Genomic DNA, 19,051 nt, shown 5'->3' with positions numbered 1-19,051 from the left:
ATCCTATTCTGAAGCTATTGATATAGACAACAGGCGTGCGCTAAATCTGGGATAAGGGGTTGGGCTGTAATCGCCAGCACTGTTTGTTTTGCCACGAGTAAGGGGCATAGCTGTCATAGTACGCTCCCAGTGTTCTGTTTTGCTATCAGGTTCTAAATATTACTTCATTGATTGTGGGAAATGAAATTATTACGACCGTCGTAGAAACAGTGATTTCATGTTAATCACTGTTTGAAATATAGTGTAATTGAGGTGATATTAAAAGAAAATTCTCTGTCATGAATAAATAATTGTCCTATATATTAAAACAATACATACCAGTGACAACTAACAGTACGACCTTCGTTGTATTCGGCAGGCTGTACTACTTCTCCTCAGTCATTTATAACCACTACCACTTTTTTAAGTCCCGCTGGCAATAACTTAGGCTGTAATACTTATTCGGTTATGTTTCATTGTTATTATTCTATTTCCCTTGGTAGCATGAAGTTCAGCAGACTACCCGTGAAATTAACAGAAAAAGACCTTCATCTACAGAAGTCATCCACCACAGCCAAGAGGAGTTACGATAAGCTGGCAGGTCACACGCGTGTAAGGGCAGTAGTTGGAACTGGTTGATTTCGCACACCTCCATTAATTTGCTAATGGCATTTCTGAACTCAGTGAAGTCAGTTAAATCTCCACGTAAATAGCAAATTACCTTGAGAAGTTTTACTCCTAATGTATCGAAAGATAATCAAAACGCTTAGATATTCGTTAAACACAATTTAGACAGAAACTTGAAAGTGAGATGTTGTTTCTACAAACAAAGCTGAATTTTCCAGTAAAACAAAGTTCAAATCATGGTGGATATTGATCATGCATTTCCTTCATTTTATGAATAATATTTCTACCATTTAGATTCATGGAAACCATCAGATAATTTCACGGAATTAGAAAATCACTTTCCTACAGCCCAGTGTATTTGGTACAGGTAGCTGCCAATATACAGATAGTTCACCAAAGCAGTTACAACCTACTGGGGCCTTCGTTATGGCCATACAAGGAGGAAACGTTGCGCCAATGGTTTGCTCTTTAGAAACGGAGCATCATTTCAGTCTAAAGAAAAGGAACTAAACGTAGCCTAGTCATAATAACCACCGTAGTGAAACTACGAAAATAGTGAATTCACGTGGCTGGACGAGCATGTGAGCATCGTCCGTGCATTAGTTACTGAACCAGTTTGCATGTCTCCACTGGCTGTCAAATGCAAAAATTATGCAGATTGTTCTTCATTCTATATCGTATTATTGATTTTGAGCATTAACAACCTGTGCTTTTCCTGCTAGACAGACATACCATTAGTTCCATTTATCTGTACTTAAATCTCCTACAGTATAGAAATTTTCGATGTAAGAGAGATCGTTTGAATAAATTCTTTGTATTTAAAATAAGTTATTACAGAGCATTGCCTTTCAGGTTCATTAAAGCAGTTTCCACAGCTCGTCGATCCTATTGGCCTCTGTAGTTTATGTTCAGCTGTTGTTGCTTCTGACGAACGTTAATGACAACGAGAAATAAGGATGAACACCGTCAGTCTTGTAAATTCTTCATGTCTGAGCATCCTATCTAACACAGTTTCTATCATCTACAACCTGACTTCACTATAGCTACGTACCCAGCACGAGTAACAGTAGCCATATGGAACTCGTTTTTCTTGTTCCATAAAATGACATTATTGTCAGTTTGAACACAAAACGTTGATGAATATCGTTAGATAGGCCCAAAGACAGCACAATAATTTCACTTACATGTCTTTTCATTATACCAGGTCAAGTTTTAATATTAGGGCTTGTTGAAAAGTAATAGTTCCGAATTTTTCATGTGCAAACTCAAGCTTTCTAATTAAAACAAACTTTATTAACGTTCTATATGTTTATTCTTCATATCTACACTTTTACTCCTCAACATAGTCGCCCTGACGACAAACGCATTACTCGTAACGGAAACCGGGATGTTGATACTGTCACTGTAGAATGTCTGACATTGTCGGAGTTATTACAATTTTTCCTGCACCACTTCATTGCTATGAAAGTGAAGTGCACAAAGATGTTCCTTTGGCTCTGGAATCACATGAAGACAGGATGGGACAAAGTCGGAACTGAATGTACGATGATCGATGACAACGAGCCCGAGGCGTCGGCATGTTGCAGACGTCGCTACGCTCGTGTCTGGTCTGGCACCGTCACGATGAAGGGGAGGGTGCTCCGCGTGTCGACGAACACTTGGAATTTGTGATTTCATTTTTCTGAATTGTTGATCAGGCACTGACGAGGTTATGTCAGACAACGCCCTGTTACACATCACACTTCTTTGTCCTCTAGGGGCAGAAGGATGTGATTTCCATCAGCGAAGAGGAAAAGTTGACTAAATAGTATTCGTGAGGTGTATTTCTTTAGCTGATGTAGAGAATAGAATAAAAATTCTGGGAAATTACTTTTCAGCATGCCTTCGTAGCTGAGATTTATTGTCCATCTAAAGAAGGGTTACCATTCTGAGACGTTCTGCACTAGTTGGGTTGAATTTCGTAAATTCATTTTTCAATTTATAGCGCGACTTCTAATACAGTCTTCGAATACTGTGTACTCTCTCTGGGTTTCTTGTCTGTTTTATATACCGAATAAATCAAAACTGTTAGTAATCTGTCTTACATATGTTCAGCATTTATCTCCGACAACATTACTCAGCACGTGTTTAGCCAATTAGTATCTTCTTTCATTCATGGATTACAGCACTATTTTTAAACGTGTATTTCTGCTTTCTAAGTCTATAATTCAGGTCTACTTCATTTTTGACTGCTTTTAGTTATGTCTCACTCACATTAGAAACAATTCTTCACATACAATTTTCCACCTGTCATAGAATGCTGTGCTTTAGTCATCCAGTTTATGACTGTGATGCAGCTGTGATTGGTTCCGTATTTGTCCAATGGCCTTTAATTAAATAACAGCTGAAGAGTTGACAGAGATCCGTTATAAATACAACTGCATTTAAGTTTTCGTTAATTTCATAAACTGTCATTTAAGTATAGTACTTAAACACATGTGAAATGTAAAGAGAGAAATGCTAACTGGACCGCGTTCCCTGCCAAGGATGGGGGATGTGGAGAAAAGAAGAGGCGGGTCCTGTTGAAGATACAACGACTCTTTGTTAGATTTTTACTAATTCATAGAGCACAGACATTCTTATATATATACGCTCCATTTTCTGGCATGGTCCGGCGTTCACTCGAAATATTCCGGCATCTTAGCTGCATGTGTATACGTCTGCAGTTTGGGAGGCGACTTCTGATGGCAGGATGTGGCCACGTTGCTATCACGGGTGGCGACCAGGGGTTCTGTGACGCTGAAGATGGCGGCGTTCCAGTGGCACGGCGATGGCGTTGCCCAGAGTGCAGGTCTGGCCATCGGTGAGGAGCAGGAGCAGTCGGATGGCCGCCCAGAGAAGACACCATTTTTCTGGCTTTCAACTATTTCATGTGTTATCCAGGAAAGGCAAGGCCAAGCCACTGTGTCAGTCATAAGTCTCTGCTTTGACCATCGGCGTCATCGTTCCAGTCAACGTGTGAAGGCAGGAACCGGGTATCACATCCAAAGAAGTCATAATATCCCTGGTTGTAATTAAAGACAAGAGCAGTAAAAATACCATGCAATGGAAATTCTACCCCTAAACACAGAGAGAAGAGCGGGTGATGGAAAGACTATATTTAACCCCCGAGCAGGTGCGCCTATTTATAAAGTGTGCAAGGACAAATAATATTGTTTTGTACGACCCATTCTTGTTTTATAATTGAGAGCCCATACCCTTTCCTTCATTATTGCTTCACATAACACAGTGATAAACTATGTTGTCCTACGTCCAAGAGTGGGATTGAAATTTAAGACGAAACGATATCAATGACAATATTCACCAATTTCATTGCTATCCTGAGTGAAAGAGCAGGGGATTTACAAGATCAGTTGAACGGAATGCACAGTCCACTGCGTGTAGAATATGGATTGAGAGTAGACCGACGAAAGACTAAAGTAATGAGGAGTAGGAGAAATGAGATTTGCGATTATTTTCACATCAGAATTGCAGACTACAACGTAAAGAATCTGAAGGAACTTTGTTATGTGGAAGGATATAACAAACGACAGACAAAGCAAGGAGGACATAAAAAGTTGAATCGTATAGGTAAGGAGGGCATTCCTGGCCAAAAGAAGTCTACCAGTACGAAACATTGACCTTAATTGGAGAAAAAATTTCAGAGAGTATATATCTGGATTACAGTAGTTTATGGAATCGAATCATGGAAGATGAGGAAACCGAAAAAGAATCATTTGAGACTTGGTGCTGTAGAAGCACATACAAAATTATGTGTGCTGGTACGGCAAGGAAAGGAATATATGGAGATGGTTCAAATGGCTCTGAGCACTATGGGACTTAACATCTTAGGTCATCAGTCCCCTAGAACTTAGAACTACTTAAATCTAACAAACCTAAGGACATCACACACATCCATGCCCGAGGCAGCATTCGAACCTGCGACCGTAGCAGTCCCGCGGTTCCGGACTGCAGCGCCTAGAACCGCGCGCCACCGAGGCCGGACGAATGTATGGAGAATGCGGACATGAAGGACGATAGGAGATCCGCTATTACATCAGGAAATAACTTCCGCACTTCTAAACTCAGAGAGTAAAAACTTTAGGGGAAGGCAGAAATGTAAAATACAAAACTTCTAATTGATAACTTTGTATGCAAGTAGTACTCCTCAGTTAAAAGTTTGGCATGGGCTATAGAAGGTAAGCATCAAACCGGTTCTAAGACTGATGACCACGAATATACATATGTGTGTTTCGTTAACCGCTGTACTATACATGAAAATGGGTAGTTCGTACTGTTATCGTATCTGTGGTTTCCTATTGCAAGCTAGGGAGAAATGAGAATATTCCCTTGTAGGCATCGCCGGTTTTATCTTGCCGTTATGGATCCTACACAGCTTATATGATGGGGGCCAGACGTACTTCATTGTCTACGTTAGGTATTAGTACAAAAAAAATGTATATCAGTTACGTGGAGTAGTTAGAAACCATATTATGACACTGGCCTGCCCTCTGCCAAGTACACCATGTTCTGCTCAAGACAATTTTATGGAGCAGTATCAGGACATCGCTATAAGTTAACCAACAGTAGTTTACGAATATACCACTGAGTTCCTCATGCGTCCTGTGTATCTGCATATCCTCGGTATGGATTGTCAGGAAATCAAAGACATCCGTTCGTATTTTTTTACGACAGGCCTCACATACACATTCCATTTCAGATATAGATATTACGGTACAGAAACAAGACTAAGATGCCTGAGGCTAGACGCTATAATATGATACGACAGATTTTTTACCACTCCGTTTCCCTTCAGGTATTTATAATTAAGCCGAGATGCCACCAACTCCACAAAGTCAGTTCTTGTTTATATCGATCTGACGTTGTTTATATTATTGGATGGCACAGACAGCTGAACACTCAAAAAACGCTATGAGAGGGTTCTTCACATTGTCTAATGGATGGTTTATGAATTTTGCATTCACACCTCAGTCCTTCGAGTGTTTTGATGTCTCCATAGCTTCACCGTCTCTGCTGCTTATCGCTGGAATCTACCACAACCACACTTTTTATCCTGTTCTGAAACCACTGACATAGACAACAGGCGTGCGCTAAATCTCTGTTCGTTAGCACTGTTACTTTGGGTACAAGTAAGGAGCGTAACTCGCATCGTCCGCTCCCAGTGATCTGTTTTGTCATTAGGTTCTAACTATCGCTTCACTGAGTGTGGCAACTTCAAGTTTTACGTCCAATGTAGAAACAGTCATTTCATGTTTATAGCTGTTTGAAAAGCAGTGTAACTAAGAAGATACTAAAAGAAAATTCATTGTGGTAAATAAACAATTGTCCCATATATTCCGACAATACATACAAGTAAAAACTAGTAGTACGACCTTCGTTCTATTCGGTAACTTCTCCCCAGGAACTTATAACCACTACCACTATTTTAAATCGCTCTGGCATACGTCTACTTTTTTTTCATTGTTACTATTCTGTTTCCCTTGGTAGCATTAAGTGCAGCAGACGAGCTGAGAAATAAGAGCTTCAAACAAAGATGTCATGCACCACAGCCTAGAGCATTTCTGTTGAGCTTCCATGTGACATGCGTGTAAGAGGCCGTAGTTGGAACAGGTTGGTTTCGCAAAAATCGTTAAACTGCTAATGGCATTACTAAACGCAATGAAGTCAGAAGTAGTAAATTATCTTGAGAAGTTTTACTCTTACTGTATAGGAATGATGCAAAAGCTCTTTTTACGATTAACCATTGGTCGCTTATGTTGTCAGCACGTTATATAAATAACTGGGAAATATCCAGCCACTGTTTAAGCCTTATTCATATAATCAGTTATGGAGACTGGGCCCCTCACAAAAAGTAAACAAGAAAAAATGCTATTTGTAATTGAAGCTTTCACCCAAAATTACTGTGGAATGCATAAAAATGCTTTTGATGTCCTTGCACTAACCACACGTATTTGGAACGCAGTTACAACCTACTAGGGCCTTCGTTATGGACATACAAGGAGGAAACGTCACGTCAATGGTTTTCTCATTAGGAACGGAGCGTCACTTCAGTCTATGTTATAAAGGAATGGAACTGAAAGTAGCCTAGTCATAATAACCGATAATAACCACCGCAGTGAAACTATAAAAATCGTGAATTCGCGTGGCTGGACGAGCATTTCAACATCGTCCCTGCATTAGTTACTGAACCGGTTTTCATGTCTTCCACTTCTTGTCAAATGCAAAAATTGTTATGCAGATTGTTCTTCATTCTGTATCGTATTAATGATTTTGAGCATTAATTACCTGTTCTTTTCCTGCCAGACAGAAGCACCGATAGTTCCATTTATCTGTACTTAAATCATCTACAGTATATACATTTTAGATGTAAGAGAGTTCGTTAGATTAAAGAGCGTTGTCTTTCGGCTTCACTAACCAGCTTCCACAGCTCGTCGATCCTACTGGCCTCTGGAGTTTACGTTCAGCTCTTGTTGCTTCTGAGGAACCTGAATGACAAAGAGAAATAAGCACGAACATCGTCATTCTTGTGAATTCCTCATGTCTGAGCATCCTTTCTGACACAGTATGTATCATCTAATACCTGGCTTCCAGATTCGGATTCATTTATTTTACGATGACTCATGGTCCTCTGGAAGAACGGAGTTGACGGCAGGTAATAAGATTTACCCATGTCTTTATTGTAGAACTCGGCGATGCGAAATGTCCGATAAGCGATGATGTCCCGGCTATTAAAACTTTCTAGCCCTGGAACTTTGTCCACTTTTAGTTTACAGACGAGGGCCACGGTAACCAGCCGTTACCATGCTGCAGGTTATCATTGCTGCTAATGGTAAAGTTAAGAACTCCAAGACCGAAAACTGTTGGACCATGCAGGACGACTTGTGCTCCTACGTGGTTAGAGGTATTAATAGCAGTATCGTCTATTGCTTTATAGACTGTAAGGTGCATACGCCCTGTCCTCCAGTAACAGTAGCCATATGGAACTCGTTTTTCTTGCTCCATAAAATGAAATTATTGTCAGTTCGGACACAAAACGTTGATGAATATCGATAGTTAGGCAGGAAAACATGGATACAGCTCAGTAATTTTACTTGTAAGTCTTTTCATTATAGTATATCATCAAAACTTTTAGTATGAGGGCTTGTTAAATAACAATGGCTCCGAATTTTTCATGGGAAAACTGTTAAGCTTTAAAATGAAAACAAACTTTAGTAACATTCTACATTTTTATTATTCATATCTAAACGTTTACTCGTCAACGTAGTCTCCCTGACGACGACCGCATTACTCGCAACGAGAAACCGCTATGTTGATACTGTCACTGCAGAATGTCTGACATTGTTGAAGTTGCTACAATTTTGCCTGCTCCACTTCATTGCTATGAAAGTGAAGTCCACAAAGGTGTTCCTTCGGCTCTGGAAGCAGATGAAGACAGACTCGGACAAAGTGGGAACTGAATGTACGACGATCGATGACGATGAAACCGAGGCGTCGGCCTGTTGCAGACGTCGCTACGCTCGTGTCTGGTCTGGCACTGTCACGGTGAAGGAGAGGATGCTCTGCGTGTGGACGAACACTTGGAATTCGATTTTTCTGAGGCACCGACGAGGTTACGTCAGACAACGCCATGTTACACATTACATTTCGATGTCTTTTACCGGCAGTTTGAATGAGCGAAGCGGAAAACTCGACTAAAGGATACCCGTGATATGTATTTCTTCAGGCGATGTAAACAATAGAATAACAAATTCTGAGGAATTACTCTTCAGCAAGCCCTTGTAACTGAAATTTATTCTCCATCTAGGGAACGGTTACCATTCTGAAATGTGCCGCACTAGTTGTGATGAATTTCGTAAATTCATTTTTTTATTTTTCATTTATATCGCCACATTCACTAAAGTCATAGCATTCTGTCTACTTTGCATGGGTTTCTTGTCTGCTTGATATACCGACTATATCAAAACCGCCAGTAGTCTGTGTGACTTTTTTTTCAGTTTTTATCTCCAATAACATTACTGTCGACGTGGTTCACATCTACCTGAGCGTGTGTTTAACCACTCAGTATCTCCTTATATTCATGGATTGTTAGATGTTTATTTCTATATTCGAAGCTTGTAATTAAGGTCTACCTAATTTTTGTCGGCTTTCAGTTGTCATAAAATGCCTTGCGGCAGACAGCCAACTGAAGATTGTGGTGCAGCTGTGACTGCTTCCGTATTTGTCCAATGGCATTTAATTATATAACAGCTGAAATGTTCACAGACATCCGTTATAAATACAACTGCATTTAAGTTTCCGTTAATTTCATAAATTGTCATTTAAGTGTAGTACTTAAACATATGTGAAATGTAAAGAGAGAAATGCTAACTGGACCGCGTTCCCTGCTAAGGATGGGGGATGTTGACAACAGCAGGGGCGGGTGCTGGTGAAGATACGACGACTCTTTGTTAGATTTTTACTAATTCATAGAGCGCAGACATTCTTCTGTATACGCTTCATTTTCTGGCACTGTGCGGCGTCCCCTAGAAATATTAAGGCATCGCAACTACAGGTGTATACGTCTTTAGTTTGCGAGGCGACTTCAGATGGCAGGATGTGGCCGCGTTGCTATCACGGGTGACAACCAGGGGTTCTGTAACGCTGCAGATGGCGTCGTTCCAGTGGCACGGCGATGGCGTTGCCCAGAGTGCAGGTCTGGCCATCGGTGAGGAGCAGGAGCAGTCGGATGGCCGGCCAGAGGAGACACCATTTATTCTGGCTTTCAACTATTTCATGTGTTATCCAGGAAAGGCAAGGACAAGCCACTGTGTCAGTCATAAGTCTCTGCAGTGTCCATCGGTGTCATCGTTCCAGTTAAAGTGTTAAGGCAGGAACAGGGCATTTCGATGGTCCATGGTTAGCATGAATGGATGTAATGTATTGTGTATAATTAATACGCAGTTATAGTTTGCCACTATTTATGTAAAGCTACAGATTAGGAAATGTATTCTACAACTGAAATATAACAGTTGACCACATGAAAGTACAGTTTTATTGTGTCAGAATAAAACTATTACAAGGCCAACAGAAAGATAAAACAGGCAAAACCATGTTTCAAATAATAATTTTTCCACTCAGTTTCTAGCCTGATTGTAAAGCCGAATTATTACATATCGGGTAGCAATCAGAAAGTATCATAAAAGAAGATAAGTTCATTCCACCGGTCTCTGTTACTAGTGAAAGAGGTAAGTTCTAAACTCTCGGAATTTCTTTCTTTCTGTGAAAGTTGTTGATGTCTTCAGTCAGCAGCACAGCCATCTCTCTTCACTCAAGCCAGACGTGTCAGCTCCTCCAGGATGAGCCGACACACTTGCAATACTTCTAGTTCTTGGGACAGTCTGACAGGACTGGTTTACATAGACTCTTGGGTTTCACCACATAAACTACAATAAGCAGAAGGAATATATTTTAATAGAGTTAGAAACTATTAATAGAAATATATACTATTTCACATTTACTACTGATAACACAGTGATAAGTCATTAACTTTTTATGTGGCATGAATTTCATTTTTCGCGCCGTTATGGTCGCAAAACATTGAGCTTGTGGAAGACCTCTGTAACAGATGCACTACAGAGAATGTCGTTTCCACATGTACGAGTGATAGCTCGGTGGGGTCTCGTATTCGTTTAGATGTTCCCAGAACATTAAGTACCTCTTCTTGTCCATGCGTTTTTAATAGGCTTTCTTTCAATGGGCTGGGAAGTAGCTTGTCTGTTCTGAACCCAAATATTTATGAAGACATCTTTTAATAGGCAGCGACTGTTGTTACGAGTACTATAATGCTGGAACAGGTGTCCTAACTGCTGACAAACGCCCTATGCAGCCGCCATCCTATCCTTACTGGCATGATAGTAGAAAGATCTTTGGTAGGTGGACCCTGCGTGTAAATCTGAAGCTTGGTGCATTTCGTGAGAGTTAGGATGTCACTAGAATCAAGTTCTTCAAGGACGGTAATGGACCCCATGTGCACGGCATTCAATAAGATACAAGTCTATCCTCCAACGTGACAAGTCATCACCAAAGCTGGGCCTCAGTTTTGCATGCAAGTAACGGATTTCGCAAACCCGGAATTTGAGAGTTGGGAAATGGTGAGCAGCGACAGCCCCTGCAACCGTACTGCCATGCACTACGTGCTCAACCTAATGTAAGAACCGCGCAGGCTAAGGCTTCACTGACGTTGAAATGAGCCAACGTGTAGCGGTACGAAGCGGTTACTCTGATCTACACATGCAGCACAGCTATTGAATTCCCCCGGCCACACATCTGCCCACCTACTACAGTGTAGATGGACTTAAAATATTTTATATGCAAAATATGTACATAAGGAACATGGCCGACGAAAAATATGTGTAACCAGTAATATATACCTGGAAAAATTTAAGCGTAAAGAATTCCTACTTTCTCTTAACAACTGAAGTGTCACTCCTTACTATTCAAGGGGCAAATTTATTTTCACATGGATACAATTACAATCCAGCAATCTCAGTTCGATAGTCTCAACCTAGTCAAAAAGTGTTTAACTGGACGCTTCTGGATCTCTATAGCTCTTCCCCCTCTAGTCCAAGCGTATTATGATAGTCAAGAGATTTCAGGCATGATCGTTAGAGCATGTGGACTAATCGGTTTTAACATTCCTTTCCCAATGAGGCTGTCGAAGGTGAACGTAATAACTGGCATTACCTTTGACCACGAGTCTCATATTAACAACAAAACTTTTACGCGATTTGAAGACAGTCTCTATATATACGGACTTTTCTGGAAGAGCATACTGAATACCATGTTAACAGAAGTCTGGCAACAGCAGGGCCAAATGTTAAAAAAGCGAAAATTGTCAAGATACTGGCAGTACTCCCGAACTGTTGTGCACAGGAGCTCTGGGTGACATTCCATGCTGAGTTTGCTTTCAATGAATGCTGGATTTTCACATAACTGCTGCCATTCTAGTAGATCCAACTGGACAGTTCTACGTTCCTCACTTCATTAATGACTATAAACTTGTTGTATGGTTCTACTTCCACACTCAGACCTCCTTTTTCTTTTGCTTGGGGGTTGCATTGTTGTACTTGATCTCGAACGACACCTGTCCATTATCCTAAAGATGTTGCAAGAGTCAGTCTGTAGTAAGAACAGTGTCCTGTGCGTGTAATTGTGAGCACTTTATGAGGGAGCTAAGTGAGATTTCTATTTATTTATTAACGTATAACGAGTATTTTTTTATGTACACTACTTATGCTGGAAGTACAACAAGCTACACTGAAAAGAGTGCCTGGTACCAACCAGGCAACACAATTACTGTCAAAGTAAACCACACAGCACGAATATCTGTTGCCTATCAAAGTATCTCTTTGCTAAATGTTGAAACTAAAGGTCATGAAGAACTTCATGTCGCGATATACAACAAAATTCAAATAATAGAACTCAGATTCAACATTGCAGAAAGTTAAAAAATGCAGCACATATTAGAGTCCAATAACAGGAAAAAGAGAATGAAATATATCAGGAAAATGCTCTGAATAGTTTTGGAGAAGAATCTTGATGAGTTGCAATTTCGTTAGTGCAGAATCTTGCATTGTTCAAAGAGAGGCAACAATTTGCCGTTTAAGTGTGAGGTAATGGTAACCACTTTCCCTTGATGTTGTGATTTAACTCATATTCTCACATTCACTTTGGAACCCTTCATAACATATTATACTTAACAGTCTGTGATTATCTTGTGCACAGCAAATGGTGCTATTAGAAGTAACTTACCCTTCGGTAGCAGGTGGTAGCAAGAATACAGCTTCAGTGAATTAGCATACAAGTAGAACTTGTTGTCTGCCTGGACACAAATGGTATCGTCATCTTCTTCCGCGTACGACGCAGCCACCAATGATCTCACAGCCGGGATGGTGGCGGACGGTGGCTCCTCATTCTGGATAGTGACGGTGGTCGACTCTTCTAGTTGTCCGTGGACCACCGCAACTGCGACAAGTGCTATTGAAAACAACGAACATTATTACAGATTGCAACTTCTTCTACTGGCTGCTGGTGCAACTTTACCATCTAGCACTCTAATACTGCTGTATGTCAATGTGACTGTTAGCTTGACAACCCTGAGATATAGTACAATTCAAATGACTAGTGCCACAACTCTGCCACTTGCTAATGTGTCTCCTCTGGATGGTAACGGTACTGAGAGTCCGATAGTCTTTAAATTCGACATGAAGTCCAATGTACTGATTTATGAAAGCTATGGCATGAGGTTACCGCATATTTGTGGCATATGTGTAGAATGTTTTAAGACGTGCTGTACCACAACATGTATCTGTTTTCGGCACGTAATTGCTGATATAACTCAACAAGTCGCTCTTAATGGAACAAAGTCGATACTTGGAAAGATAATGTCAAGCGTATGACGAGGAAGTGTCACATGCCCACTACCGATCGCAATATACTCGCTATAAAACAAAAAGTACTGCATATTTTGAGAGGTTGTAGTTTAGATCAAACCATGTGAAATGTCCAGCACAAGTGGGCTCAAAAACGCTTACCTTTGAGCAGTAGTGGAAACTGTAAACCATATTCATAGTTCTGGGTAAGTGGAGCACATACATTAGCCATAACTCAACCAGTACGTATTGTGAACAGCTTGTGAAAACCATTTACATTGTAATATTTTCTCTGCATTTGCCAGCATAATGGGAGCCTCTCATCACAAAAGGTGAATAGCAAACATCATATTGAGCACATCCTTTAGCGACGACTCACAAATGCAGGTCATATGTGATACCTGATGTCTCATGTGTTTTTCAGCTACTTCCATTCATGAGTTTGGAACCATTTCTCGTAACTATGTATTTATGAATTTTGTCATGAATTAAATATCATCCAAATATAGATTATGCCGAATGAATAAATAAGAAATAATTATGCTGATAGCTGTAGTAAATACGCCGTCAGTGACAAAGAAATTATGTTCAACTAACATAAAGAACATATTTCAAGGAGAAATACATCGTTGTCGCGAACCCATGCAGTCCTAGAACAGAGGGTAGAGATGTGTTGCGAAGCGTCTGTAGTGTGGTAGAGACACGTGTGTCGGCCCGCTAATGCCAAATGGAGATTGTTGTCGAAATGGTGTTATCATATACAAGTGGTATGGCAAAATAAATATACTCCAGGACATGTATGGACACGGAACATGATCGAAAGAAGATGTTGGAATTAATGAAAAGAGCTGTGAGCATAACTTTTATTTAACCTCTTGACTAATCAAGAAGAGCCTACCACCAATAATGAATGTCTTACTAAAGATTACATCGAATCAGAAGCAAAACATATCAAAGTAAGATATAACCAGTATTTTCATAGCTCCGTGACAGGTATGCCACCTTAACTGTAAATTTTTGGGACATTCTTCAGAGCATACTTCCCAGATCCAGTTCGTTAGCCATCAAGAGTGTACTACTCTCAAACCATAGCTTCCGAGAAAGTCGTAAGTAAAAGAAATAATTAAAAGAAATTCGATCCAGTTAGTGTTACAATTGATTTTCAATAAAATATCAGTGTAATTAAAAGCTGTAGTATCTACGGTTGTTCATACAGTTTTCCACAACTACCAGTCACTAAAAATTAAAAGTGATTCAAATGCAACTCATATTTTATTGACAAAAGAATGCTGGCTAACAGATAGTCAAAGAAAGTTTACGATTTTATGTTGCGTTCCGTAAATGCCTTTATTGCATATGTCTAAGTAGCATTAGTATTGGCAAATAACAGTTGCCATAAATGACGGTTGCTATGGCATCATTTGCGAAGTAACCAGTAAAGATTTATACTCTGTTCTGGTCACAATTTAACATATTTTCAAACAGGCAACATTAGATTTAGGTACGTAATACAGTATAGTTTCTATGGAAAGTTCATAGTAGTTGGAGATTTATAATTAACATTATCTCAGGCTAAATTAACGTCTTCAGTGTTCGTGCTACACATGTTTTCGCGACTAAACTGTGTGTATTTCATTAATTTGCCCCATTACCTTTCTTGCCCAGTATTTGCGTGATTAAGTACTTACCAAATTTAATTTTTGGCCGTTTCTGGAGCTGAAGACCACTCTATTCTGGAATCTAAATTCGTTCAGACGAAATTGGCACACCCAACTACGGCTAACGACATCTAAACTTTATTTATTACCATTCTTTTACATTTATATCGGTGTTGCACCCAGTAAATACTCGTGTGTTAACGATCAGGTCGTAACTACCTGCACCTTACCAGTAAACATTTATATGCGGATTACGTATCTCGTTTCCATTTACTATGGAACAGTAGCTACGCGTGTCACAAAAAACGTTTATTTAGTCCTGGGATAATATGAGGAGTACATGCTGCTATAAAACAACAAAATAACGCGATCTCATTTGATTACTCATTACTTTATTACATTATGTGGATGATTCGAGATAGCAAACAGCTTATGTATATTTGAAGTATTTCAAAGTAGTAACGATGAACAAGTGCTCACGCCTATTAAGGTGTGCATTTCATAGTCCATGCCTAAAAGAATTTTTTCTTGTTTCCTTCCATATAACCATCTCTCAAAATTGTGCCAGTGACCAACTCTTCGCCGAGTGTATAAACAGATTTTCACGAGGATAACTATCTCAGAAATCATGTAAAAAAACGTAGCCAAAAAAATGTTTGTGGTGAACGAAAATTTATATATCCTGCCAATACTTACCAGCAACAAAGAACAGAGCAGCCTTCATTGTACTCGATAAAAAAAACTACTGCTCTTGGTCTTACATTTTCATTTATATATGTTTAAACACCCGATGACTTCAACGTATGTTGTCGTACTGTTCCTTTCTGATTTTCCGTTCCAGGAACTGTGTTTGCAGCAGATTGACTTTCCTTGTTTTTGGCAAGATACATTATCGTTTACTCTGTCATATTTATTACCAACGCTATTTCAACAACTACTGTCAAAAAGACGGGTTATCATACTGCACCGGTCACTTTCTTCTTACTCGATGTAGCCGCGCTGGGTAGCCGCGCGATCTGAGTCGCCTTGTCACGGTCCGTGCGGCTCCCCCTGTCGGAGGTTCGAGTCCTCCCTCGGGCATGGGTGTGTGTGTTGTCCATAGCGTAAATTAGTTTAAGCAGTGTGCAGGCTTTGGGACCGATGACACAAGTAGTTTGATCCAAAAGACGTTACCACAAATTTCCAACTTTCATTCGATGTCATTGTAAGAAGACGGGTATCCTTAACCCTTCTCTTATTCGGTGTCATTCTAGTAGGGCCGAGAAAACAAAAAGAGGTGTGTCCACGTAAGACAACTTCAACAGTTCACCAACACAGCTGAGTAGATATCTGACACGCATCTTACAGGCAGTACTTGTTAAATGTGCAGTGAGAAGAAAAAGCTCTAGTAAAAAAGTGAGTTCCTACAAATAACTCATAAAGCTTTCTTTTAAATTAATAATACATAGTTTAGGCACAGGCTCGAAACGAAGATTTTTTTCTGTCAACGAAGCTTCTGATAATGCAGTACGGCTCAAATCCTGAAGAAATTAAATGTACAGATGCCACTGATCGTGCACTTTGCGATCAAAACAGCTTTCCATTTTGAAGGTGAGAGCTCTGTACCTAGAGGATAGTACACCTACGACTGCGCTGCGCTACGATATTAAATACGTACAGTAAAGCGCCAAAGAAACTGACGTAGGCTTGCGTATTAAAACACAGAGATATCTTAGCAGGCAGTACGCAGCGCTGTGGTCAGCAACGCATGTATAAGCCAACAAGTGTCTGGTGGAGTTGTCAGATCGGTTACTACTGTAAAATAGCAGGTTAGCAAGATTTAACTGAGTTTGAAAGCGGTGTCATATAGCCGGCGCTTATGCGGTGGGACGCCGCATCTCCGAGGTAGTGATGAAGTGGGGATTTTCCAGTAAGACCATTTCACGAGCGTACTGTGAATATCAGGAATCCGATGAAAGATCAAATCTCCGACATTGCGGCGACCGGAAAACGGAAACTGGAACAACGACTGAAGAGATTCTTTCAGCGTGACGCCACACTTCGGCAAATTGCTACGGATTTCAGTGTAGGACCATGAACAGGTATCAGTGTGCGAAACATTCAACAAAATTCATCGATAAAGCCTTTTGGAGCAGAAGACCCTTTCGCATACCCTTGTGACTGCACGGCACAAAGCTTTACGCTTTGCCTGGGACCGTCAAAGCTGACATTGGAAGGTTTATGAGTGGAAAAATGATGCTTGGACGGACGAGTCTCGTTTCAAATTGTGTGGAGAGAATCTCATGAATCTATGGAAGCTGCATAACAGCAGGGGACGTTCAAATTGGTGTAGGCCGTGTAATGGTATGGTACGTGGGCAGTTGCAGTGATATGGGACGCCTGATACGTCTAGAAACGACTCAGTCTAATGCCGTGTACTAGTCACCTGCATCCATTCATGTCCATTGTGCATTCCGATGGCCTTGGGAAATTCTAGCAGGACAATGCAACTCCCTACACGTCCAGAATTGCTACAGCAACGCTCCTCTGAGTATAAACACTTCCACTGGCCACCAAATGCCCCAGATATGGATATTATTGAGCATATCTGTGATGTCTTGCAACATGCTGATCAGGAAAGATCTGAACCCTCTGGTACTCTTACGGATTTACGGACAGCCCTGAAGGTTTTACGGTGTCACTTCCATGCAGCAGTACTTCAGACATGCCATGTCGAGTTGAGGCACTTTTGCGTGCGGGGGGGGGGGGGGGTGTCTCCACGATATTAGGCAGAGGTACCAGTTGTTTGGCTCTACACTGTAATATATATATATATATATATATATATATATATATATATATATAGATTAAATCTGTGAGCACTCTGTCAGAGTGTTAGATTCTGTCAGAGTGTTAGATTCTTTTACACACCTATTTTGCCTGTAACGGGAATGAAACAGACGCTTTCTGTCGACACTAAGCGTCGCATGTAAGTAGAGACGAGTACCACTCGTTTAGGCTGATTCCAAGTAAACAATCAAAAACGTAATTGCAAATATCAGTAGAAAAGCCGTAGATAATACTCGTCTGAGATCAGTTACATACAAATTTTAAGCGGCGAATCGATAGAGCGCTCCTAGATTTAATCTAGTGCGACACCTTTTTTAACAATATGTGTTAACAGGGTCTTTGAAACTTGAAGAACAGCAAGTGCCTGAGCAGCGACAGCATGGCCCTGTCATGCTTGCTGGCCGCGGTGGTCACTGGAATGAACGCTCGTAAGGAGACTAGGTTCCTGACCATCGTGTTTGGCGTATGGCTGGGGTATCGAACTGTATGTGCGTCTGCAGCAGCAATTTGATAGTTGGTAATGCAGTGGTACAACGAACTGTTAAAAATCAATTACTTAAAGAACAGCTTCGAGCTAGACGCCCTCTGACGTACATTCCATTGAACCCAAAACACTGTCATCACCGAAATCAGTGGTGTGAAGCGAGAGATAACTGAAAGCAGGATGCAGGTCTATTACGTTTTCTGACGGTGAATGCCGTTGCCAACCGGTATGCATACTAAACGCACTGGGTCTATACTGGGGGTTATGGTCAGGGGTGCGAGTTCGTGTGATAGCGGATGCACTCTCACGATTAGAATGAAAACTTGTAAGTAATTTGTTGATTCGGCCAGTTGTGCTACCATTAATGAACAGCATTCCAGTGTGTGTTTTCCAACAGAATAACGCTCGCCTAGATACCGCTTTTGCACCACAGCATACTATACATACTGTCGTCTAGCCCTGGTCTATCACCATATCCGTCTCCAATCGGGCACCATGAGACACAAACTCCGGCTTCATTCACAGCCAGCATTAACCGTCTCTGTACAGACGAACCAAGAGCATAATGCAAGCACGTTTGCGTATTCGCATTCAACATTCTGGCTGTTACACCGCTTTTTAATGTACCAGCAATGGCATATCTCGCGCTTACGTTAACCTGTGATCATACGAATACAGTCACTTCCATACGTTGTCTATTCAAATGTATTCCAGAATTTTATATACTCTACTTTAAGATTTCGGGGGTTGCGATTTAAGTGTATTCCAGAGTTTTCGATACTCTACTTGAAGATTTATGGGGTTCCGATTTTTTCCCTCACTGTATATTAGATGTTACTCCAATAGTAGATCATTATTTTGTATATAGTTTGGAAAAGCACGGATTTTGTTGATCGCTTATATAAAGGTCTTTCGCATTTCATTTATCGACGGAGCGTAGGCGGATTATTGGTCGTATGAATCTCTGCCAGCAGACACGACCTGCACTTTATGCTCAAAGTATCTGCGGCGATACATATAGGGAT

The 19,051-nt window shown here is 40.6% G+C and overlaps 1 protein-coding gene across 1 annotated transcript; it reads right to left on the bottom strand.

The window, feature by feature from the left end:
- Window positions 1-9,653: 9,653 nt before the first annotated feature.
- Window positions 9,654-15,449, bottom strand: LOC124595934. The gene is made up of 3 exons (XM_047134853.1): window positions 15,410-15,449; window positions 12,436-12,660; window positions 9,654-10,067 (listed from the first exon to the last, which is right to left on the bottom strand). The coding sequence occupies exons 1-3, from the start codon at window positions 15,435-15,437 to the stop codon at window positions 10,006-10,008; spliced, it is 315 nt and encodes a 104-aa protein (XP_046990809.1). The 5' UTR covers window positions 15,438-15,449; the 3' UTR covers window positions 9,654-10,005.
- Window positions 15,450-19,051: the final 3,602 nt, after the last annotated feature.

The sequence above is a fragment of the Schistocerca americana genome, chromosome 2 (assembly GCF_021461395.2).
Source record: "Schistocerca americana isolate TAMUIC-IGC-003095 chromosome 2, iqSchAmer2.1, whole genome shotgun sequence".
Classification (NCBI taxonomy): Eukaryota; Metazoa; Arthropoda; class Insecta; order Orthoptera; family Acrididae; genus Schistocerca; species Schistocerca americana.
The sequence above is the reverse complement of the archived record's forward strand: the minus strand, read 5'-3'. Positions and strand labels throughout refer to the sequence as shown.